The following is a 24,748-nucleotide window of genomic DNA, read 5'->3' as shown; positions in this document are numbered from 1 at the left end:
TTTCAGGGAGCTATGGACATGAACTCAAGATCTGTCTGTACATCAATGCTGTTCAGGGTCCTACCATTAACTGTATACTTTTCTTTAACATTTAATCTCCCAAAGTGCAGCATCTTACACTTATCTGAATTAAACTTCATCTGCCATTTCTCCGCCAATATCTGCAACTGAGCTAAAACCCACTGTATCCCCTGACAACCTTCTACACTATCCACAGCTCCACTGATCTTAATACCATCTGCAAACTTACTAACCCACACATCTATATTTTAATCCTAGTCATTTAAATGGATCACAAACAGCAGAGGTCCCAGTATGGATCCACGCAGAACACCACTAGTCACGGACCTCCAGCCTGAAGACCACCCTTCCACCCTATCCTCTGCCTTCGATGGGCAAGCTAATTCTGAATCCATGTGGCCAAGCCACCGTGGATCCCATGCATCCCAATCTTCTGGATGAGACTACCATGAGTCTCTTTGCCAAAAGCCTGACTAAAATCTATTTAGATAACATCCATTGCTTCACCCTTATCGATCACCTTTATCACCTCCTCGAAAAATTCAATTATATTAGTAAGACATCACTTGCCCTGCACAAAGCCATGCCAACTGTCCCTAATTAGGTCATGCTTTTCCAAATGTGTGTAAATCTATTCCTAAGAATTCTCTCCAATAGCTTCCCAATCACCAATGAGAGACTCACTGGTGTATGGTTTCCTGGATTATCCCTATTTCCCTTCTTGAACAGAGGGAAACATTAGCACTCAACAGTCCTCTGGGACCTCTCCAGTGGCTAATCAGGATATAAAGATCTTGGTCAAGGCCTCAGCAATCTCCTCCCTTACCTCTCTCAAAATCCTGGTTTAGACACTATCAGGCCATGGGGACTTATCCACCTTAATGCTCTGCAAGAGACCCAATTTCGTTCTTGACATCAAAATGCCATAGCATTTTAGCAAGCTCCATAAAAATCTCACTATCCTCCATGTCCTTCTCCTGGATGAATACTAACGTAAAGTATTCATTAAGGATCTTACCCACATTCTCTGCCTCCAAGCACAAGTTCCCTCCTTTATCTTTGAGTGGTCTTACCTTCTCCCTAGTTAACCTCCTGTCTTTACTATATGCCTTGGGATTCTCTTTAAACCTACTTGCCAAGGCCAATTCATGGCCCCTTCTTGTTCTCCTAATTCCCTGCTTGAGTTCTTTCATTCTTTCTTCATATTTCTCGTGGGCCCTGTCCGATTTTAGCTTCCTGAACATTTTATAAGCTTCTTTTCTTCTTGTGACCAAATTTACAACCTCTCTCGTTATTCAAGGGTCCTTTACCTGGCCATCCTTGTACTTTGTCTGTACCAGAACATTTTGGTCCTGAACTCTCACCAGTAGATCTTTAAACAATTTCCACATGTCAAATGTGGCCTTGCCTGATAACCGGTCCTCCCAATTAACACTCAATAGTTCTTATTAGTACCAACCTAATTTGCTTTCCCCCAATTTAGTACCTTCCCAAAAGGTCCTGATCTATCCTTATTCATAACTATCTTAAAACAGAAGGAGTTATGATGACTGTTGCCAAAATGCTCTCCCACTGAAAGGTCAGTCACCTGGCCAGGTTCATTAGCCAGTACAAGGTCCAGTATGGCCCCTCTTCTAGTTGGACTATCCACATAATCTTTCAAGAAACCCTCTTGGATGCACTCAACAAATTCTGTCACATCTGAGCCTCTTGCTCTAAAGGAGTCCCGGTCAATACTGGGGAAGTTAAAGTCACCCACTACGACAACTCTGTTTTTATTGCATCTTTCCATAATCTGCCTTCATACTTGTTCCTCAATGTCTCGGTGGCTGTTGGTGGTCAACAGTATAATCCTATGAGAGTGATTGCACCCATCTTATTTTTGAGTTCTACCCACATTGCCTCCCTGGATGAAACCTCCAGCATGTCCTCTTTGAGTGCACATATAAGATTCTCCCTGATTAGAAATGTAACTCTTGCACCTCTTTTACCTTCCTCTCTATCTCATAAAAAAACAATGAAATTGTGGAACGTTGAGCAGCCAGTCCTGTCCATCTCTCAACCAAGTCTCTGCAGTGGCCATAACATTGTAGTCCTATGTACTGATCCAGACTCTACGCTCACCTGCCTTTCTGATTACACTTCTTGCATTGAAATAAACACAGTTCAGCCCATTAGTACCATCATGTTCATCTACCTGTCTCTGCCTGTCCTTTCTTTCTGATTTACTGGTCCAAATGTGTACATTTCCTCAATTCCTCCACTCGCTGACCAGCTGCTCTGGTTCCCAGCCCCCTGCCATTCTAGTTTTGCCACTCTATTAAAAAAACTTGAACAGAATTGTAATATATTTATAGGCTGCATTCACATTGTAACTGTCTTTACAACACCAGTCAATTATAGAATCAATTGTATCCTGGCTAAATCTGTTTATCACTATTAGCTGTATGCCAATTTGTGTATTGAGACTGGAAAGGGAGTAGCCATCTTTCAGAAATTTTTCATAGGTTGAAAACAACAACAAAGTTATGGAGTGTTCAAGGGATCTCCTAAGTAGCTTCAAAACAAAAGTTAACACCCATTGAAGAGCCCTATTCCATGTGATGTCACAGCCAAGCGATAGAAGACACCTCCCACAAATCATCCACTCTACCCACTCTCTTTCTCTCACACACACACACACACACACACACACACACACAAACACACAAAGAATAATTCCACACCTTTGCTCCAAGAAATGGATTAGTGCCAGGCTTGTGAATCTCATTAAAAGGTGTAGAGCTGGATGAACACAGCAGGCCTAGCAGTATCAGAGGAGGAGGAAAGCTGCTGTTGCGGGCCTAGATCTTTCTTCAGGAAAAAGAGGAAAAAAAAAAATTATCTTTTTTTCTGAAGAAGCGTTATAGCCCGGAACGTCAGCTTTCCTGCTCCTCTGATACTGCTTGGCCTGCTGTGTACATCCAGCTCTGCGCCTTGTTATCTCAGATTCTCCAGCATCAGCAGTTCCTACTATCTATGAATCTCATTGTTAGTTTTATTTTACTGCAAAGCAGAAATGTTCATTTCATGGGAAGAGTTGGCTGTCAGATGGAGTAGAATAGAATGAAATTAAGTAACTTTCTCATCTCCTATCCAGAGCAAGGGTTGGGATAGATGGAAAAGATGAGCATGAAACAAAATAAAAGCATAAGGAAGCAAAGTGCTGATAGACAACTTACAGTGATAGGGGCCATTTCACTATGTCCCTGCAGCATGAGGCAATTCTGAATCACCTAAGAGTGACAAATACATGAAAACTGCTAGGGGGTGCAGAGTGAGAGGGGGCAGTGATGGAGGTGGGGAGATTGGGTCAAGCACAAGTTTTAAAAGGAAGCTAGAGAACAGTTCTCCAGAGGTCTCCCTGGTGTCTGTGTACTCACCAAAGATAATTTCGATTATACTTAAAAGGCAATTGTTTAAACATCTCAGAGAGCAGAAAATTTTCCTTAAGATTTGTGAAGCATATTCTAGAGGGATATGATCATTTTCACTTCTGGTACAGTGTTCTTAAATACTTTAAGTTGCTTAATATCTTCCTCATTATACGTTCCCTTTCAGCACCATCAGAGTTTGTTATGATCTGTATCTTCAATTGTCTCATGTTCCCTCTAACCTCTAAATATTGCTCTTTCTTTGTCAGAATTTTGCAGTCTCAGTCTCTTCTGAAATTGTAACAGGCCCAGATTATAAAATTTAAAGTTGGCTTATAATTGCACAGCCAAGTGTTGTCTATTATTTGGGGAATCGCATCTTTTCAGAATAACTATACTCCTTTAGCTAAACAGGTAATTGAAATAGAGATTGACGTTGTGGAAGGATATTTTTTGATTATGAGTTTGTACTTAATTAAATAGTTACATTCATTCAATATTGTATTCTCATTACTGTTCAATCTACATTCGAAATTTCAGAGTTCAAATTCTGTATAAAAATGACTTGTTCCCAGAACGTATGTACCTCAAAAAAAAACTTTCTTTTGATTTTTTGAAAGTATTATTTATGTATAATTTTCAGTACTTTCAATGTATTAGAATCATTAGGAGCATACAGTTGTATGATATTAGGAATGGGTAACAAATGCTGCCCTTGCCAGTGACACCCACATACCATGAAAAAAAACTTCTTAAAAGAGAACAAAATATTAATTTGAAGCTATAACATACCACAATAATTTGTTCCAGAGATGATGTTCACAGAAAGCAGCAGTAAAAGGGGACTGAGTTCTCCTCGGGCCATGTTTACAAGATGACCTCCTTAAAGAATTAATGGAAATGGTCACAACGCACTTAAAAATACTTAAAAGTACAAATAAGAACTTGGCGATTACTCCAAATATTTCAGAAGGTTAATGTTGTATGAATATAAAAGAATTCCTGGTTCAGTAATACCTGTGTCAGAATGAAACAGACTACTTCGCACTTCAGGCAGAGAACCACACAGCTCATGCAGCAGAAATATTGTGGCTGACGGAATGGCAGTCTATTGCATTTATGTGTAGTGCATTCAGCAAGTAATTTTCAAAATAAATTACAAAGCATCTTCTTTACCATGTAATTATGAATGTGCTGAATGTGTTGCTTTTATGAACAAGTCAGGTCAAGTGAGTATACATTGTGCAAACTCCTGCCTGATGAATCTGTCTTCATTACAACTATGTCTGGCTGCACCCTGTTGCAAGCAATTTAGTGTATTGAGGCATTGCTCAAGAACACATGAACTACAAGCAGTTGTTGGCATTTCAGCCCCTCAGGTGTGCTCCAACATGTAATATGATCGTGTCTGATCTTACCTTGGTCTCAACTTCTCTTTGCTGCCTGTACTCCAAAGCCCTTAACCCAAGACGAATTAAAAATCTGTCTATCTCCTCTTTAAATTTATTCAGTGTCCTGGCATCCACTTTCTGTTTTAAACATGCTACCCCTTATCCTAAAACTAATGGACAACCAGGTTGAGTGCCCATTTCAGACGGGAGCCCACATTTTGAGGAGTTGAGGAACATATGATTTTGCGACAGGCTTTGCATGGTGAAATGGAAGGATTTGGCGTTAATATCATAAAATTGGAGCTAACAAAGCAATTTCAGCTAAGGAAGGACATGGAAAGCTTCCAGCCCAGATCATATTTGTGGAAGACTTCTTATTGAATGTATCCATTAGTTTGTAACTCCCTTGTCTCTGATCTTCCAGGAGTCGTTTGATATGCATACAGCTCCTTGCTGTTGGAGGTTGGTCACCTCATTCCAGTTGCTAAGAGATCCTGAATTAGAATCAGAATTAGCTTTATTGTTAAATGCACTCAAATGAGTACAGTGAAAAGTTTGCAATGTTGCCTCTCATGGAGTCTTCTTAGGTACAAGAGGCAAAGGTACTTAAAAGTATTTGGTACAAAATTTAAAGAATAATAAATAAAAGTTCAGCATAACAACAAAAAGAGAAAAAAAAGTCCTTGGATTATAGTCCTTTTCACTTAAGTCCATGTCAGAACCTAGCCTCCAGACTGCACCAAGCCAAGTCTTCAGAGCACACTGGGCTTCGAAATTCAAGGCTTCACCTCCAATCCACAAGGGCTTCACCTCTGTGTGCTGGCCTCCAGTCCTGGACTCACCTCTCTATGACAGCCTCCTGTCTCAGACCCATCTCCCTGTGATGGCCTCCTGTCCTGGACCCACCTCCTTGTGATGGCCTCTAGTCCCAGACCTACCTTCCTATGATGGCCTCTAGTCCCGCACCCACCTCCCTGTGATGGCATCTAGTACAGGACTCATGGCCCCCGTGTCGGCATCCAGTCGGGACTCATCTTCAGTTGGCCTCTGGTATGGGACTTGCCTCCCATGCCGCCAATTTGCCAATTGTTCTTCAACCAGAGACTTTCTGTAGGCATCCTTCCCTACATGCAATCAGTGGCATAAACTAAAATGAACAGAAAAGCTCAGCGAGTGGTGAATTTACCCAAAACACCCCATCTAATTGCAGTTGATAAGACCACAACATCAAATATAAAGAATATATTTTGTTTTATTATTCATTCAGGGGATGTGTATTCAATGGCGTAGCCAAGATGCTCATCGTAGATGTCCTGGAGAAGAAGATGATGAGTTGCCACCTTGAACTGTCACAGTCCATTTGGAGATGATACACAATGCCGTTAAGGAGGGAATTGCAGGATATTGACCCAATAGCACTGAAGAAAATGCAATTAATTCCAAATCAGATGGTGAGTGGTTTGGAAGGGAAATTGCAAATGGTGTTTTTTTTTCATGTAACTGCTCCTTTGTCCTTCTATAAGCTAATAGTTGGAAGGAGCTTTGGTAAACTTCTGCAGTGCACTTTGTAGATGGTACACTCTGCTGATTCTAAATGTTGATGCTGGACAGAGTGAATGTTTGAAGTTGTGGTGTCATGCAAGCAGGCTGCTTTGTGCTAGTGCCCTTGTTGCAAGAAGCAAAGAAATTCTTTTCTTTAAACCTTTGTCAATGGGAGGGTGATTCCTTCTAAAGAGATAATAAAAACTTCGTGGTTATTTCCAGTTGAATTAAGGACCTCTTGAAGATTCAAAACTTCTTCTTCTACCAAATCATTAACATCAGTTTTCTTCCACTCTTACCTGAAACATGTTTCTAATGTCTACAATGTCCTCTATGGGGCAATTCATGTTCATCCTCGGTACTTTTTCTACACACTTATTTCTGTTTTAAATAAGAGATTCCTTATTTTGAAACAGTGATCTTTATTTTTGGACTATTCCTTGGGAGGAAAAGTCTATGCTGATTGCACCCTGTCAAAACCCCTCAATAAATCTTCACTTGCAACATTTATAATTTTCTGAGCAACTTCGACTTTTTTTTGTTGCTCAACTAGTTCCTAATAGTTCCTAATTTTCTGATGAAGGGTCTAGGCCCGAAACGTCAGCTTTTCTGCTCCTAAGATGCTACTTGGCCTTCTGTGTTCATCCAGCTCTATACTTTGTTATCGCGGATTCTCCAAGGTCTGCAGTTCCTATTATCTCTAGTTCCTAATTGGTCTGCCTCCTGTCATTGTATGATGTTCCGTTGTACTGATTGGTAAGATCTGGGACAGAAGAGTTCATCAGGCCCCATTAACTGAGCGCTGGGCTTCTAGGAGTCCCATTGTTCTCTGATCAGAAGTCAAGGTCGGGTCCAACACCTTGGCCTGCAATTTCTGTCCCTGTTGGCCAGACCAAGCTTCTGCCATTGGAGTCCTTTAATGACATTGATCATATCCTGTTTCTTCCCATATTTTCAGCTGGTGAACTGTGAGGGCCTTTTCAAATTCTGGCCCTTTAATTGCCTCCAATCTGCATTCACAAAACACTTATTGTACAGCTGACTGTTTCTGTAGCTTGCCACGTTACATGCTGTCAGCTTTTTATCTAGCTTTCACACCCGGAGCGCTCTGTCAACCTTGCTGAATGCCTTTTCCAGGCTTCCTTTATGTGGCCAATTGATCCCGGTGTTGTGGCCTATGCACCCCTCATCTGGGTGACTGATTTTGGAGCTTTTCTCTCCAAGCCGACTGTGAGGTCTTCCTGTCTATTGGTTGTGAGTTCTTCCATGGTGTTGCTATTTTTGTTTCTTATTGTATCTCTAACTCTCAATTAGTAATCTTGAGTCTGACTGCTGTCAGCCTGTACTCTGTCAGGTAAGTGAACATTAGCGAGCTTTATTAAATATAACAACAGATGAGAGAGAGCTTTTCTGAGACCCTACACACTTCAGACCGAGTTTCATCTTGTTCTGACATCATTATCATATTTCTTATGCAAATAAGGATTAGTTATGCTTAGAATAACACATCATAGGACACATCATTGATTAAAAAATACAATAAAGATACGGTTAACACTTTACTCCACAAACACAAGCACATATTGTGATTGAGACTGGGAAGAACTTGGAATGGAATGAAACCACACTGCATTCAACATGGAGTGTGTTGCTGGAGTTTTGGAGTGGGCAGGTTGCATCAAAATGCTGAGTTTGATAGCCAAACTAATATTTGTCAAGGAACAAGGCAAATCCTCAAAACCTTTGCCTTAACTCTACAATGAGGATCTGTCTGAGGATTACTTCCAAGTCTGTATTTAGAAATGAATAATGCCTATATTTGGTTATGAAACTCTCTTCCATTCGACAGTTTGGATTGTATTCACTTTTACCTGACGATCAACCAATTAAGAGACTCACATATGGCTGAGTAAATGAATTAACATTTTCTTGTGAAATCATCAAGAAAGTCAGACAGTCTTAAGTTGACAATTGTTGATTAATATTAAAATTGTGATTAATAAAAATTAAACGTTGAGTGCACAACTAGTCATTAGACAGTATGAAGTAACAAAATGAATTTCTGGTTTTACTAAATTAGTGGTTTCACTGTCTGTACCATAATGATTTGGAAATTTTGTGAATGAACAGTTCACTTCTCTTCACATCAGTCATCTCAAATAGCCTTGTTAGTCATCCTATTAATCCTCAGGATACTGCTGATCACAGAACCTGGCATTGTAAGGTGATATATCACTCCATAACATCTTAGTCCTTCAGTACACCCTCAGATGAGGGTATTATTTAGAAACAAGTTGCCAAGAGTAGGAGGCTATGAAAGCCTTAAGTTTGTTCTGTCATTCAGTTAGACCATTGTTGTACTGCACTTCAAGCCTAATTATCTGCCTTGATTTTCTTTTCATGAATCTAATTTTCCTAATCAATCTGTTCAAAGATATTATTGTACATCTCTAGAGCAGGTAGGATGTGAACCTAGGCCTCCCTAGTCCAGAGAAGGGAACACTAGCGCTGCACCACAAGAGGGCCATGCACTTTTTTTGATACTCATTAATAACTGATTTCACTATTGAACTGTTCAGTTAAATCAGTTTCTATTTAATTTAGGAAATAGAGTTTCAGATTTCTACTGATAGTTGTGTAAAGTAAAATCCTAATTACTCTCCTGAAAAACTGATTGCTAATTGTATGATTGTATCCCAAATTGCTGAACCCCCTCATCAGAAGTAATTGCTTCTATGCATCTACTTTATTAGAGTCAAACCTGCATTTGTTTTAAATATGGCAATTAGATCACTCTTCAACCAGCTAAACTCACGCTAAGTTTACACAACCTCTACCACATTGACACTTAAGGCTTCAGCATCATTCTGGTTAATCTGTACTGTGACCTTCTTGAGTTCAATGCCTCTCTCCTGAGATTTAGAGCCCAAAGCTAACTACAATACTTCACACAAGCTCTGCACAGAAGAAGCTTAATTCCTCCCCTTTTGTACTCCTGCAGTTTGATAAGAAAGCCAAATGTTCTATAAGTTTTCAGCTTTGCACTAGCTTTGATGATTTGGATAGGTGGGATACACTAATCCTTTTGATCCTACATAGTTCCCAGTTTCAAAAACAAAGTTGCTGGAAAAGCTGAGCAGGTCTGGCAGCATCTGTGAAGGAAAAAACAGAGTTACTGTTTTGGTTTGGAGACCCCTCCTCAGAACTGCAGAAGTCCTGAGGAAGGGTCACCAGACCCGAAACGTTCGGAGTAATTTGGTTTTTACAGCATCCACAGTTCTTTTGGTTTTTATATAGTTCCCAGTATGACAGTTACATGCCTAGTAAACTAGCTCTGGGCTCTCTAGACATACTTTACCGTTCTATTTAGTTACTGATTCCAATTTGAGGAGAGGCTTAAGCTTAAATTTCAGACAAATGTGCTTTCAATGTGCAGCCTGAAAACACCATTTATTTTCTTTGGAATATTTCATCAGAACACTGTGTTCAGTTTTGCTGTCCTTATTTGAGAAAGGAGGGTGTTCATGAGTTTGACACCTGGAATGAGCAGGTTGTTTAATGAGGACAGGTTGGACAGACAGGACTTGTTTCCACTGAGTATATATAGATTAGATTAGATTCCCTATAGTGTGGAAACAGGCCCTTTGGCCCAACAATTCCATACCGCCCCTTGAAGTGTCCCACCCAGAGCTATCCCCCAATAACCCACACACCCCTGAACACTATGAGCAATTTTGCATGGCTGATCTACCTAGCCTGCACATCTTTGGACTGTGGGAGGAAACCGGAGCACCCGGAGGAAACCCACGCAGATAGGGGCAGAATGTGCAAACTCCACACAGACAGTTGCCTGAGGTTGGAATTGAACCCGGGTTCCTGGTGCTGTGAGGCTGCAGTGCTAACCACTGAGCCACCGTGCCCCCTTATAATTCTGAATGGTCTTGCCAAGGTGGATATGGAAATGATTCTTCCTCTTCTGGATGAATTTGAACTCGGCTCCACACTTTTAAAATTAGGGGTCACCCTTTTAGGATTGAGACAAAGAGCTTTGTTTCCCTCAGAGAGAGTTGTCTACCCTTGAAATTCTCTGCCTATGGAGACGGTGGAAATCAGGTTATTGAGTATTTTTTAGGCAGAGCTAGATAGATTCTTGTAAGGCAAAGAAATCAAAGTTTAGACACCAATGTGGAAGACAAACAGATCATCTTTGATCTTACTGAATGGCACAGCAGGCTTCAGGGTCAAAGAGTTTACTATAATAGAAGAGAGGGTAACAGCTCTTAAAAGCTCAGTGGATTGTGAGAATGAAAAGACTGGAGTCCAAATGTTTAAATGTTGTCCTGTTTCTTTAACAGAAGTGAAGCTTACAGGTTTTGAGTGCTCAGGAAGCTGTGATTTTTTTTTCCAGTCTCCAGCTTCCAGTGTGCTCGCTATCATCAGTCTACATTCTCGCTCTCTTTTTCTCAAAATATTGTTATAGATTCACAATTTTGTAAAATTTTGTTTACCTTTGTTGACTTGGTGTCTGTGTCTTCATTTCCAGTTGCCAAATTGTAGGCAACCTTTCCGTCAATCGTGTGAATGCGATTAAAACAAGAAATGTAAATTTCTTAATGCCTCACTGATTTTCGGTCCCACTTAATTAAAATGATAATTGCAATGCAGCCAATTTTGTATGTTACATGTTTTTGCCTGGGATGATAGGTGATGACAGCAGCCACTCTAGGTCAGTAGTGACCTTTTTAAAATTGTTTTTACCCCATGAAAATCTCAAGTATGCAAGCCAGGTGATGAAAACTGAAAATTGATATCTGTAGTCCATTTCACTGACTGGTTCCTGGGCAAGGGTTCACCAATCATTTCATTCTGATCGGGACATCCCTAAATGGTTACATTCCCATGTGAGGAGAGGGGAAATAGTTCCACTTCTTTATTCAACCCACTCCTCGTATCTGTTGGGAATTGATCAGTTCAGTTGGCTGAACAGCTGGTTTGCAATGTAAAGTGGTAACAGTATTGGTTTAATTTCCACATCAGTTGAAGTTACCAAGAAGGACTCTCTTTCTCAACTTCTGTCCTCGCCTGAGATGTGGTGATCCTCAGCTTAAACCATTACCAGCCGTCATTCTTTCTAATGAGAGAGCAGTGTTAAGATCTGCTAGGACTACAATGCCTTTATCTTTTACCATTGGATGATTGAACATAACATAAAAACACGGATTAGAAATGAGCAGTGAGGACTCACAAAATAGTTAGAAGAAAAGATATACAAATCAATTATAGGCTTATTAAACAGCAGTAGATGCCAAAACGTTACAGCAATTAAGTTACATGGTTTGGCAGCGCTGACCCCAGCAGCCGAGCTGTAGATCTGGAGATTCTTGCTTCTGCAAGCTCGCCAAAGAGTAATGTTGTGTTTCCTTGCTGATGGTGATTTTGTTGACTTGTGACCAACTTCCAATAATCAATGAAAGACAGAGATTACTTATTTTATCATTCAGCACGGCGATTTCAAGTGGATGTTCCTTACCCATGACCTTTGGAGCAGTCACGGGTCCCTTAAGTCCAGATGAAGTGGAAGATGGCTCAAGGAACTGCAGCAGTGCAGGTCGAGGGAATGGGCCAGGCCTGCGCCATGTGCAGCAACAAGAGTTCCTCACACCCGATGACCAGATTTTTACCTGCAATGGAGAGGGTGCTGTGTCTGTAAAGGCCCAGTTTCTACCTCACCAGGATGACACGCTCCATCAAATTTTGGCACATGCCTCGGTGCCTCTGAACCATATTCTCAGCATTGTCAGGCAATCTGCCCTGACGGTGAAGAGGATAAAGGATCGGTCAGGCCAGCTCCCAAAGAACATGGTGTCACTGATGCCTCAATTTACCTGAGCTCCCAAAGCCAGTTCGAACTTGTTGCAGATGCTCAGATCCAAGCAGAAAACTGTAACATCATTCATGTACAGAAGGGATTTGATCTGCAGGCCTCCATTGCAATGAGTTAATCACCCCTCTCAGGTTTTCATCCTTTCCGATGGACTCAGCAAAAGGATCGATTCAACATAAACAAGGCAGCAGAGACTGTGGGCAGCCCCACCTGACTCTAGATCTAATCGAGAAGCTTTGACTCCTCCCCGTTGATTCAGACTACACTACTGATGTTGGTGTAGAGCAGTCAGATCCAATGTCAGATTTCCTTCCCAGAACTCATTTTGGACACCACATTCCACGTGTAGTTGTGTGATATCCTGTCAAAGGCCTTCTCATGGTCCAGTTTAATGTGGCAGGCATTCACATCCCTGTCTTGCATATCAGTGATAGTCACCCTGAGGAGTGCGAGGCTCTCAGAGATCGTCCTGTCTGGTACAGCACAGGTTTGGTTGGGGTGAATCACTGATTCTACAGTAAACCTGACCCGGTTGGAGATCACCTTAGACAGAATTTTGTGATCTACTTTCAGCATTGAAATTAGTCGCCAATTTCAAATTTCCTCCCTCTCCCCCTTCCACTTGTAGGTGAGGGTGATGACACCTTTCCTCATGGATTTGTACGTGTTATCTACTGGAGCATACACCTCCTTTTTGCTGGCCTTTCACCTCCTGGAGATCCTCCGTTACATCAATCCCCAGCGTCTGCAGCAGGAATAGATACTGCACACTTTTAAGGAGTTTTGACAATTTTACGTTTGAGGTTTTTCCTCACTATCCCCCGCACTTGTTCACTGTCTCCTCCTCCATTGACTCTGGATTCTCAAGTTGAGGTTCAATTTATCACACTCTGGAGTCTTTCCCTTTCTTTTTCTGCAAGTCTTAACTTTCTTCTGACTGTCCCTTTTCTCAGTTGTCTTATTGGAGGGTGGAACCTTACTGTCCTTTTGGGGTTCTCTGCTTGTGTTGCCCACCTCTGGCCATTTTTGCCTATTTGACCCCTCTCGTCTTGGGCAGGCCTTGTACAGGTGGCCTGCTTCCCCACACAGGTTACAGTTTTTGTCCTCATTACAGTCCTTAGTTAGGTGCCCTTTCTGTTTGCAGTTTCTACAGAGGATCACTTTGCAGTCCGTTGCTATGTGCCCCGACCGCCCTCAGGTTTGGCACACTCTAGGTTGCTCCATTTATGTCAGGTATGCATAAGGGGAAGCAATGGACTAGTGGTATTATCGCTGGAGATAGTAGGAACTGCCGATGCTGGAGTCTGAGAAGAACAAGGTGTGGAGCTGGAGGAACACAGCAGGCCAGGCAGCATCAGAGGAACAGGATAGCTGACATTTCGGGTCTAGACCCTTCTACAAAAACAGGGAAGGGGAAGGGGGGGTCTGAAATAAATAGAGGGGTGGGGTGGTGAGAGAGGTGAGTAGTTGAGTGATAGGTAGGAGAAAAGATGGACAGGACAAGGAGGCAGGGATGGGAAGGGGTACTGGTCTTGGGATGAGGTCAAGAGTGGGGAGATTTTGAAGCTAGTAAAGTCCATATTAAGACCATTAGATTGTAGGCTTCCAAGGTGGAATATGATGAGCTGTTCCTCCAGCCTTTGGGCGACACCGTTATGGCACTGGAGGAGGCCCAGGATGGACAAGTCATCCAGGAAGTGGGACGGGGTGTTGAAGCGGTTTGTAACTGGGAGGTGTTGTTGCGAATGAGCTCCACAAAGCGGTCTCCGAGCCTCCACTTGGTCTCCCTGATGTACAGGAGGCCACATCAGGAACAGCAAATATAGTCCACATTAGCGGATGTGCAGGTGAACATCTGTTTAAGGGAAGGTTTTCTTGGGGCCTGGGATGGAGGTGAGGGGAGAGGTGTAGTGGCATGTGTAGCACCTCCTGAGGTTACAGAGAAATGTGCTAGGGCTGGTGGGGCATTTGGGGCAGACAAGGGAGTCGTAGAGAGAGCGGTCCCTCCAGAAGGCAGATAAGGATGGGAAGGGAAATATATCCTTCATAGTGGGTTCAGAGGGACTGTTAATCCAGAGATGCAGATAATGTTATAGGGACCCAGGTTCAAATCCCATCATGGTAGAAGGTGGAATTTGAATTCAATATCTGGAATTAAGAATCTAATGAAATTGTGAATCCATTGACAATTGTCAGAAAAACCCATCTTGTTCACTAGTGTCCTTTAGGGAAGGAAACTGCCATCCTCACCTGGTCTGGCCTACGTGCGACTCCAGACCCACAGCAATGTGGTTGACTCATTACTCTCTGGGTAATTAGGGCTAAGCAATAAATGCTGCCTGGCCAGCAACACCCTCATCCCCTGAATGAATAAAGGAAAAACGGTAGCCTTAGCTCCTTGTAATCACGAAGCTGGACGGTGGATGGAAGATGCTCCCACTGCCTTCAGAATCGTCTTGATCCAGCACCTGCTGGTCCAGATTCCAAAGGGATCCACGACATCTGCAGTTCCTACCATCTCTGAAACAATTTTAACCCCACCACGAAGCCTCTTCTAAGGATGCCTACCTTGAAGAAGTTACCCTCCTCCCTCTGGAAAGACCTCAGTGGATCTCTCTCCCACTGCAACTCTCTCATAATCTCTTCGGCTCTGAAACTGCTCGACCACATCCTAAAGCAAACCAGGTACTATAGCCACATTACCTTTCTTAGTACCTGCCTATGGAACCGGACCATCCCCAATGGACTACAATCCACATTTAGGCCTTCCTAATTAGGTCCCAACCGTGATAACTGCTACATTCAGAACATTAAGACCCTACAAAAACGTTTCTCCCTGTGCCTCCTGAAACACACACTAGCAGCAATGCGCCAGCATCTCCTGGTGCGACAATCAAATCTACCTCAGCTCACGGCCTCCCTTTCCCAGACCAGCAAAGGACCTCTCCTGTTTTTTATTCTTCATAGGATCCATAACCTGAGCTCACAATTCTACTCGGCTTTATTGGACACTAAAAATTGTAAGTATTGTAAACTTACTGGTGCTTGCCACCCAAGACAGGCATCCTCCACACCCCCAAATCCCCAACCAGGCCCTTCCCCACAATGTGCCCGCCGCCATTGGCCATGTGGCCACTATCGGAGCACCCACAGATGACGTCACATCTGCTGCTGCATACGCTACTTCCGGTGCAGCAAATGGCATCAACGCCGCCGCCTCCGTTTACGAGGCCAACCCCAAAGACATCAAAGACACACCTGCTGCCGCCGCAGCCAACATCCAGCTGCCCACTGCCGACGCTGCACGGCCCACCGCCAACGCCGCACAACCATAAAACCCGCGGACAAGGGAGGCACAGTTGTAGTATGGCGCACTGACCTCTACGTTGCCAAGATAAGACGCCAGCTCTCTGAAACCTCCTCCTATCACTCACTCAATCATGACCTTACCCCCGACCACCAAAACATCATCTCCCAAACCATCCATAACCTCATCACTTCAGGTGACCTCCCACCCACAGCCTCCAACCTCGTCATTCCCCAAACCTGCACCACCCGTTTCTATCTCCTTCACAAAATCCACAAACCTGACTGCCCTGGTTGACCCATTGTCTCCGCCTGCTCCTGCCCCACTGAACTTATCTCTACCTATCTCGACCCCATTTTCTCCCCTTTGGCCCAGCCCCACCTACGTCCGTGAACCACCCATGCCCACCACCTCCACCAAATCTTCTGACTCCCTGGCCCCCAACACCTCATCTTTACCATGGACATTCAGTCCCTACACACCTGCGTACCCCATGCAGATGGCCTAAAGGCCCTCCGCGTCTTCCTGTCCTGCAGGCCCAACCAGTCCCCCTGTACTGACATCCTTATCTGTTTAGCTGAACTTGTCCTCACCCTTAACAACTTCTCTTTCAATTCCTCCTAGTTCCTACAGGCAAGTGGGTGGCCATGGATACCTGCATGGTCCCAAGCTATGCCTGCCTCTTTGTAGGTTATGTGGAACAATCCCTCTTCTGAAGCTACACTGGCTCTGAACCCCACCTCTTCATCCGTTACTTTGATGACTGTATTGGCGCTGCCTCTTGCTCCCACGAAGAGCTCGAACAGTTCATCCACTTTACTAACACCTTCCACCCCAACCTGAAGTTCACCTGGACAATCTCTGACACCTCTCTCCCCTTCCTGGACCTCTCTGTCTCCATCTCTGGCAACCAGCTGGAAACTGAGATCAATTTCAAGCCTACTGACTCCCACAGCTACCTTGAATACAGCTCCTCCCACCCACCTTCCTGCAAAAATGCCATCCCCTATTCCCAATTCCTTCACATATGCCGCATCTACTCCCAGGTTGAGGCATTCCATTCCCATACATCTCAGATGTCCTCGTTTTTCAAGGACCGCATCTTCCCCCACTCAGTGGTCAAGAGCGCCCTCGACCGTGTCTCCCGCATTTCCTGCAACTCATCCCCTACTCGCAATAACAACCGAAACAGAATCCCCCTCGTCCTCATATACAAACCCACCAACTTCCGGATCCAGCGCATCATCCTCCGACACTTCCTCCATCTGCAATCCGACCCCAGCACCAAAGACATTTTTCCTTCCCCACCCTTGTCTGCCTTCGCTCTTCGGAATTCCCTTGTCTGCTCCAAACTCCCCTCCAGCCCATAGCACCTGGCACTTTTCCCTGCAAATGAATTCGAGGGCCTGTTCTGCACTGTATTGTTCAATTGCAGGTAGTGCTATACCTGCCCCTACACCTTCCCCCTCAGCCCCATCCCAGACCCCAAGATAATCTTCTACATCAAGCAGATGTTCACCGGCACATCTGCCTATGTTGTATACTGTATCCGCTGTTCCTGATATGGCCTCCTCTACACTGGGAAAACCAAGTAGCAGATTGGGGACTGCTTTGCGGAACACCTATGCTTGGTTCGCAACAAACAAATGCACCTCCCAGTCGCGATTTCAACTCCCTCTCCCATTCCTCAGACGACATGTCCATCCTGGGCCTCCTGCAGTGCCACAACAATGCCACCCGAAGGTTGCAGGAACAGCACCTCACATTTCTCTTGGGAACCCTGCAGCCCAATGGTATCAATGTGGACTTCACAAGGTTCAAAATCTCCCCTCCCCCAACTGCATCCCAAAACCAGCCCAGCTTGTCCCTGCCTCCCTAACCTGTCCTTCCTCCCACCTATCCCCTCCTCCCACCTCAAGCCCCACACCCATCTCCTACCTACTCTTCTTATCCCGCCTCTTTGACGTGTCTGTCATGCCTGGACTGACCTATCCCCTCCCTAACTCCCCACCTATACTCACCTCTACTGGCTCCACCTCCGCCTCTTTGACCTGTCTGTCTCCTCTCCATCTATCTTCTCCTTTCACCATCTTCTGTCCGCCTCCCCTCTCTCTCTATTTATTTCTGAACCCCCTTCCCCTCCCCCATTTCTGAAGAAGGGTCTAGGCCCGGAACGTCATCTTTCCTGCTCCTCTGATGCTGCTTGGCCTGCTGTGTTCATCCAGCTCTACACTTTGTTAACACACTGCATCTGTGTTGCCTCTTTCTAGGAAGTTGCTGCTGGCATGTGTAGGTTGTCCTTATGGATTGTAGCAAACTAGCTTCTGTGCATTAGGAAGACAAAAAATAGTGCTGCAGGCAGGACAGAGAGGACTCCTTTGTTTCTTTTCTTTACAAATACTTTCAGGAAATATTCACATTGTTTCACCATAAGGAAGGTCACGTTGATATAGAGATAATGGGAACTGCAGATGCTGGAGAATCCGAGATAACAAAGTGTGAAGCTGGATGAACACAGCAGGCCACGCAGCATCTTCGGAGCACAAAAGCTGACGTTTCGGGCCTAGACCCTTCATCTGATTTCCCATTTCCCCATCTTCACAGTCCCACCCCAACTTCATCTGATGATGGGTCTAGGCCCAAAATGTCAGCTTTTGTGCTCCTAAGATGCATCTTGGGCTGCTGTGTTCATCCAGCTTCACACTTTGTTATCACCTTGATATACTGCCTGTTTGGCTAATCCTGCATACATGAGGTATCTTCAACTTGAAGGCTGCAGCAATCCAGCAGGATCCACTTCAGAAAAAGTGAACCAGCATTCTTTCCTTCATCTTCTTCACAGTCACCCTGACTGGGTTTCAGACACCTTTACCTGGGACTCCTGTAATTGCAGGGGCTAGAGTTCTGGTTGGCTGGACACTGAATTGACGTTAGGCCAAAGCCAGCAAGCATCCACTCATAGCAGCTCAGCTCAACTGACAACCTGCCGATGACAATTCGATCCAGTGATGATCTCAAATTCTTCTGATGACTCGCGATTTACACTTGATTTCAGCCAAAAGGCCGAGGAATCAGGTGTCTAGTCCCCTAACCTGAGGCCCTGACCGAGGTGTTCAGGTTCAGTTTTAACACTCTACCCCAAGGTATCCGAAACCTTGGATTCCAGATGTATTCTGGACCTGGCTATTCCCCCAGAGCTCAGGCCTTCACTCGGGTGTCCACATCCTTACCCAATTTTCCAGACCCCTTCCCTGCTCCCTAACTCCGCCTCCAAACTTCGAGCACCAGCCCGTTGTCCCGCCCGCGGGCCATAGGTTCCGCCCTGCCAACGCCCCCTTGGACCAACGCTCCACCCCTTCATCGCAGGTTCCACCCCTACCAACATCAGGTCCCGCCCCGGCGTCCCTTGACCACACCCAGGTGTCCCCAGGCTCCTCCCCCTTGTCCCCAAGCTCCTCCCCATGTTGACGCTATTCTGCGGCAGAGGCGGACGGCAGCAGTTGGCTGATGTCTTGTCCTTGTCCGGGCGCCATGGCTGAACACTTCTCGCTGTCAGATTGTGATGTTATCGGTTTCGATTTGGATCATACCCTGTGCCGGTACAACGTGAGCGACACCTTCGCGGTAAGTGTGGTGCGGGACGAGGGCCGTCGCTGTTTTTTCTTCCTGACTCCATCGCCCCCAGCCTGCAGGGAGCGACAGGTTGATGCCCCGGGTCGCCCTGAGCATGGAAGCATCAGGATCAGCAGTAGCAGCATCAGGGGAGTGGGCCCGAAGCCCGGCTCATCATCGAGCTGTGCCGCCAACGAAACACTGGAGACAAACCTGTGGCTTGGCTTCCCCATTCACCTGCTGTTCGCTCCACATTCTCCCCTCCACGTCCCCTGCATCTCCCCTACACCATTTTCGCACCCCACACCATCATTCTTCACCCCCCCAACTCCACCATTCTTCCCCCCCCACAATTCCACCATTCTCCCCCGCCAACGCCACCATTCTTCCCTCCATTCCACTATTCCCCCCCCGCACTGCCATTCTTCTCCCCCCCACACTGCCATTCTTCTCCCCCCCACTCTGCCGTTCTCCCCCTCCCCACTCTGCCGTTCTCCCCCCCCCCACTCCGCCGTTCTTCCCCCCCCACTCCGCCGTTCTTCCCCCCCCCCACTCCGCCGTTCTTCCCCCCCCCCACTCCGCCGTTCTTCCCCCCCCCCACTCCGCCGTTCTTCCCCCCCCCCACTCCGCCGTTCTTCCCCCCCCCACTCCGCCGTTCTTCCCCCCCCCACTCCGCCGTTCTTCCCCCCCCCACTCCGCCGTTCTTCCCCCCCCCACTCCGCCGTTCTTCCCCCCGCCACTCCGCCGTTCTTCCCCCCCCACTCCGCCGTTCTTCCCCCCCCCACTCCGCCGTTCTTCCCCCCCACTCCGCCGTTCTTCCCCCCCACTCCGCCGTTCTTCCCCCCCCCACTCCGCCGTTCTTCCCCCCCCCACTCCGCCGTTCTTCCCCCCCCCACTCCGCCGTTCTTCCCCCCCCCACTCCGCCGTTCTTCCCCCCCCCACTCCGCCGTTCTTCCCCCCCCACTCCGCCGTTCTTCCCCCCCCACTCCGCCGTTCTTCCCCCCCCACTCCGCCGTTCTTCCCCCCCCCCACTCCGCCGTTCTTCCCCCCCCCCACTCCGCCGTTCTTCCCCCCCCCCACTCCGCCGTTCTTCCCCCCCCCCACTCCGCCGTTCTTCCCCCCCCCCCACTCCGCCGTTCTTCCCCCCCTCCACTCCGCCGTTCTTCTCCCCCCCCCACTCCGCCGTTCTTCCCCCCCCCCACTCCGCCGTTCTTCCCCCCCCACTCCGCCGTTCTTCCCCCCCCCCACTCCGCCGTTCTTCCCCCCCCCCACTCCGCCGTTCTTCCCCCCCCCCACTCCGCCGTTCTTCCACCCCCCCACTCCGCCGTTCTTCCACCCCCCCACTCCGCCGTTCTTCCCCCCCCCCACTCCGCCGTTCTTCCCCCCCCCACTCCGCCGTTCTTCCCCCCCCCACTCCGCCGTTCTTCCCCCCCCCCACTCCGCCGTTCTTCCCCCCCCCCACTCCGCCGTTCTTCCCCCCCCCACTCCGCCGTTCTTCTCCCCCCCCCCCCCCCCCACCGTTCTCCCCCGGCCCACCCTGTTGGCCCCCCCCACTATTTTCTCTGCTTCCCCCCACCCATCCCATTTCCCCCATTTCCCCATCTTCATATTCCCCAACCCCCCCCCTTGCAACCCCAGTGCCTGTTCGCGGCCCACTCTTTCCCCTGTTCGCGGCCCACTCTTTCCCCTGTTCGCGGCCCACTCTTTCCCCTGTTCGCGGCCCACTCTTTCCCCTGTTCGCGGCCCACTCTTTCCCCTGTTCGCGCCACTGGCTCCCCAGCCTTTGGTAGCATCTTTGTCTTCCCTGTTCATTTTGAACAATCTTTTGAGCGATTGTGGATGTCAACATGGACTGGGTGTTAGGCATTTTAAAATTCCATCCCCTATTCCCAATTCCTCCGCCTCCGCCGCATCTGCTCCCACGATGAGGCATTCCACTCCCGCACATCCCAGATGTCCAGTTCTTCAAGGACCGCAACTTTCCCCCCACAATGGTCGAGAACGCCCTTGACCGCGTCTCCCGCATTTCCCGCAACACATCCCTAACACCCCGCCCTCGCCACAACCACCCAAAGAGGATCCCCCTCGTTCTCACACACCACCCCACCAACCTCCAGATACAACGCATCATCCTCCGACACTTCTGCCATCTACAATCCGACCCCACCACCTATGACATTTTCCATCCCCACCCCTGTCTGCTTTCCAGGGAGACCACTCTCTCCGTGACTCCCTTGTTCGCTCCACACTCCCCTCCAACCCCACCACACCCGGCACCTTCCCCTGCAACTGCAGGAAATGCTACACTTGCCCCCACACCTCCTCCCTCACCCCTATCCCAGGCCCCAAGATGACTTTCCACATTTTGCAGAGGTTGACCTGCACATCTGCCAATGTGGTACACTGCATCCACTGTACCCGGTGTGGCTTCCTCTACATTGGGGAAACCAAGCGGAGGCTTGGGGACCGCTTTGCAGAACACCTCCGCTCGGTTCGCAATAAACAACTGCACCTCCCAGTCGCAAACCATTTCCACTCCCCCTCCCATTCTTTAGATGACAGGTCCATCATGGGCCTCCTGCAGTGCCACAATGATGCCACCCGAAGGTTGCAGGAACAGCAACTCATATTCCGCTTGGGAACCCTGCAGCCCAATGGTATCAATGTGGACTTCACCAGCTTCAAAATCTCCCCTTCCCCCACCGCATCCCAAAACCAGCCCAGTTCATCCCCTCCCCCCACTGCACCACACAACCAGCCCAGCTCTTCCCCTCCACCCACTGCATCCCAAAACCAGTCCGACCTGTCTCTGCCCCCCTAACCTGTTCTTCCTCTCACCCACCCCTTCCTCCCACTCCAAGCCGCACCTCCATTTCCTACCTACTAACCTCATCCCACCTCCTTGACCTGTCCGTCTTCCCTGGACTGACCTATCCCCACCCCACCTATACTCTCTCCATCTATCTTCTTTTCTCTCCATCTTCGGTCTGCCTCCCCCTCTCTCCCTATTTATTCCAGAACCCTCACCCCATCCCCCTCTCTGATGAAGGGTCTAGGCCCGAAACGTCAGCTTTTGTGCTCCTGAGATGCTGCTTGGCCTGCTGTGTTCATCCAGCCTCACATTTCATTATCTTGGATTTTCCAGCATCTGCAGTTCCCATTATCACTTGTTCTAATTACAGGCTGGTGCAAATGAATGTTTAGCATAAAGAACCGTATGGCATAGGAGTGGGTCCTTTGGCCCGCGATGTTGTTCCGAACGTGACTCTATAATTAAACTAATCCCTTCTCCCTACCTAGGGTTCATATCCCTCCATTCTTTGCATTTCATGTGCTTATCTAAAAGCCTCTTAAATGCCTCTCATATATCTGCCTCCTCCACTACCAACCCAAGCAATGCATTCCTTTTATTTAGAACTATGTCTCACAAGCTATGTGAAAGCATGGATACATATCTTCACGATAATAATTATGATACTTTATATTCCTGCATATCAGAGGTTTCCTTGCATGAAATGTACAATGTATCATTAAGAGTTACAAATTTTTACACCCCTGTGATGTTACTGAGGAATAACCTTGAATAGGATTTTGTGGTAGGAATGCAAGCAGCACTCATTGCAATCGACCTGACAATAGCAGCATCTGGTATTGTAAAGCGGACCTAATGTAATCACATATCAGACAAAGTTTCACAGGACCATAATGGAACAAAACGTGACATTGAACCACATCAGGTGATATGTGGCCAGATGGCTGGAACCTTATTCAAAGGGGCAGGAATTAGTGCCGTAAATGAAGGAGGTGAGTTATAAAGTACAGAGGCAATGGAAGGAAATCTACGACTTAGGGCCTAGGCAAGTGAAAGTACAGCTACCATACTCTTGTCGTTAAAATCAGGTATCTTAGAGATTCTAGAATTAGAGAAGTCTGGGAACTGGATATAATTCTGAGGTCTAAAGGGATCAAAGGATATGGGGAGAAAGTAGAAGGATGCTACTGAGTTAGACGATCAGCTATGGAGTCTCAAAAGTCAAATGGCCTACTCCCGTTTTGTATGTTTCTATGTTGCAAATGTCACTGGTAAGTTTTCATTCTATGGTACTGTAATAAAGTTGTTTGCTGTCCTGACTTTGAGTGAAATATACCTTCAATTAGATGTAAAAGATGTTTAGGATTGTAGTAATATCAATTTAAAACATATGTGCAGTGAAAATGTACACCATTGATGCATTGGGTACACTTTGTTTAAATTAGTATTTTTTATAACTTTTGCTTGCATTTATCAGGATGTCAGTGCCTGATCTTTGTTGGCCTGAGTGTATGAATTGAGTGCCCCCTTGTTTAATCTGATATCCCTATATTCTACTGTAGCAATATCGTAATATTTATCTTAGTAGATTATTTATTCACTGAGAAGTTTGAACATTGTTATCCAATGCATCACTCCGATAAAGTTTTATAGCGAGATTGCCGTTCATTCAGTTGAATATATTGGAATGGAAGTACGCCATCCAGCCTTTTGAGGCTGTTCCATTATTCAGCGAGATCATAGCTGATGTGTGGCCTACCTCCAGACATCTGCCTAAGGCCCGATGCACTGCTTAAAAATTAATTCATTCTCTTGGCAATAGACAGGCTACTTTCATTCAAGCTCCTGATCATTAAATATTACAGTGAAAGTGTGAATCACAAAATCCCACCAGTCTTGAAAGCAGGACAGTTGGCCCATTGAGTCCACACCACATTAAACTTCCAAAGAGCATCCCATCCACTCATCCAGACCTACCCCCTATTCTGTTGCTGTAGCCCTACATTTCCCATGGCCTGCACATCCCTGGACACTGGGAAAATTTAGCATGGCCAATCCACCTAACTTGCACGTTTTTTGGAAACTGCTGGGAGGAAGCTGGAGAAAACCCACGTAAATATGGGGAAAACATTTCAAACTACATACAGTCACTCAAGATTGGAATCGAACCCGCGTCCCTGGTGCAGTGAGGCAGCAGGGTTAACCAGTGAGCCACGTACTGTCCCACAGTTGTGGAAGGGAATTGTAAAAAAACCTTTTAAAATGTAAGGATACCCAGGTTTGATGCTTCTAATAGGTTTGCAGGTTAGTGTTAGTAAAGAACAATTAATGCTTGACTGAAGAATTTTGAAATAATAGTCAGTTGTGTCCAACTTTGGGAATATGTGAAGCACTGAATGTGATATTTTATTAGCATTGTGTGCGGAGTCATAGAGATGTACACTGTGGAGACAGACCCTTTGGTCCAACCCTTCCATGCTGACCAGATCTCCTAAATTAATCTAGTTCCATTTGGCCCATATTCCTGTAATAACTTCCTATTCATATACCCATCCAAATGCCTTTTAATGTCGTAATTCCTCCACTGCCTCTGGCAGCTCATTCTAAACACACACACACCACCCTCTGTCTGAAGAAGTTGCCCTTAGATCACTTTTAAATCTCTCACGTTAAACCTATGCCCTATAGCTTTGGACTCCCCCACCCTGGGGAAAAGATCTTGGATGTTCATCCTACCCATGCCCCAAATGATTTTATAAACCTGGA

At 46.3% G+C, this 24,748-nt stretch overlaps 2 protein-coding genes across 4 annotated transcripts in view; one reads left to right on the top strand and one right to left on the bottom strand.

Annotated features, from left to right (window-relative positions):
• LOC125452469 (collagen alpha-1(X) chain-like) overlaps positions 1-24,748 on the bottom strand; it is a 56,207-nt gene that overhangs the window by 13,057 nt on the left and 18,402 nt on the right. The window contains exons 1-2 of one of the 3 annotated variants that reach the window (XM_048530927.1): positions 10,876-11,599; positions 4,227-4,316 (exon numbers count right to left, since the gene is read on the bottom strand). The exons of 1 other annotated variant lie outside the window; for it this stretch is intronic. In XM_048530927.1, coding sequence (XP_048386884.1) covers positions 4,227-4,299 — 73 coding nt within the window. In that variant the 5' untranslated portion in view covers positions 4,300-4,316; positions 10,876-11,599. Of the gene's footprint in view, positions 1-4,226; positions 4,317-10,875; positions 11,600-24,748 lie in introns of those variants that run through there. One more of the 3 variants, XM_048530926.1, reaches the window with a different exon arrangement.
• The window catches only part of nt5dc1 (5'-nucleotidase domain containing 1), a 514,716-nt gene continuing 508,981 nt past the window's right edge, over positions 19,014-24,748 (top strand). The window contains exon 1 of the mRNA XM_048530930.2: positions 19,014-19,182. Coding sequence (XP_048386887.1) covers positions 19,066-19,182 — 117 coding nt within the window. The 5' untranslated portion in view covers positions 19,014-19,065. The remainder of the gene's footprint in view (positions 19,183-24,748) is intronic.

Source organism: Stegostoma tigrinum, chromosome 4, assembly GCF_030684315.1.
Source record: "Stegostoma tigrinum isolate sSteTig4 chromosome 4, sSteTig4.hap1, whole genome shotgun sequence".
Taxonomy (NCBI): Eukaryota; Metazoa; Chordata; class Chondrichthyes; order Orectolobiformes; family Stegostomatidae; genus Stegostoma; species Stegostoma tigrinum.
The sequence above is the reverse complement of the archived record's forward strand: the minus strand, read 5'-3'. Positions and strand labels throughout refer to the sequence as shown.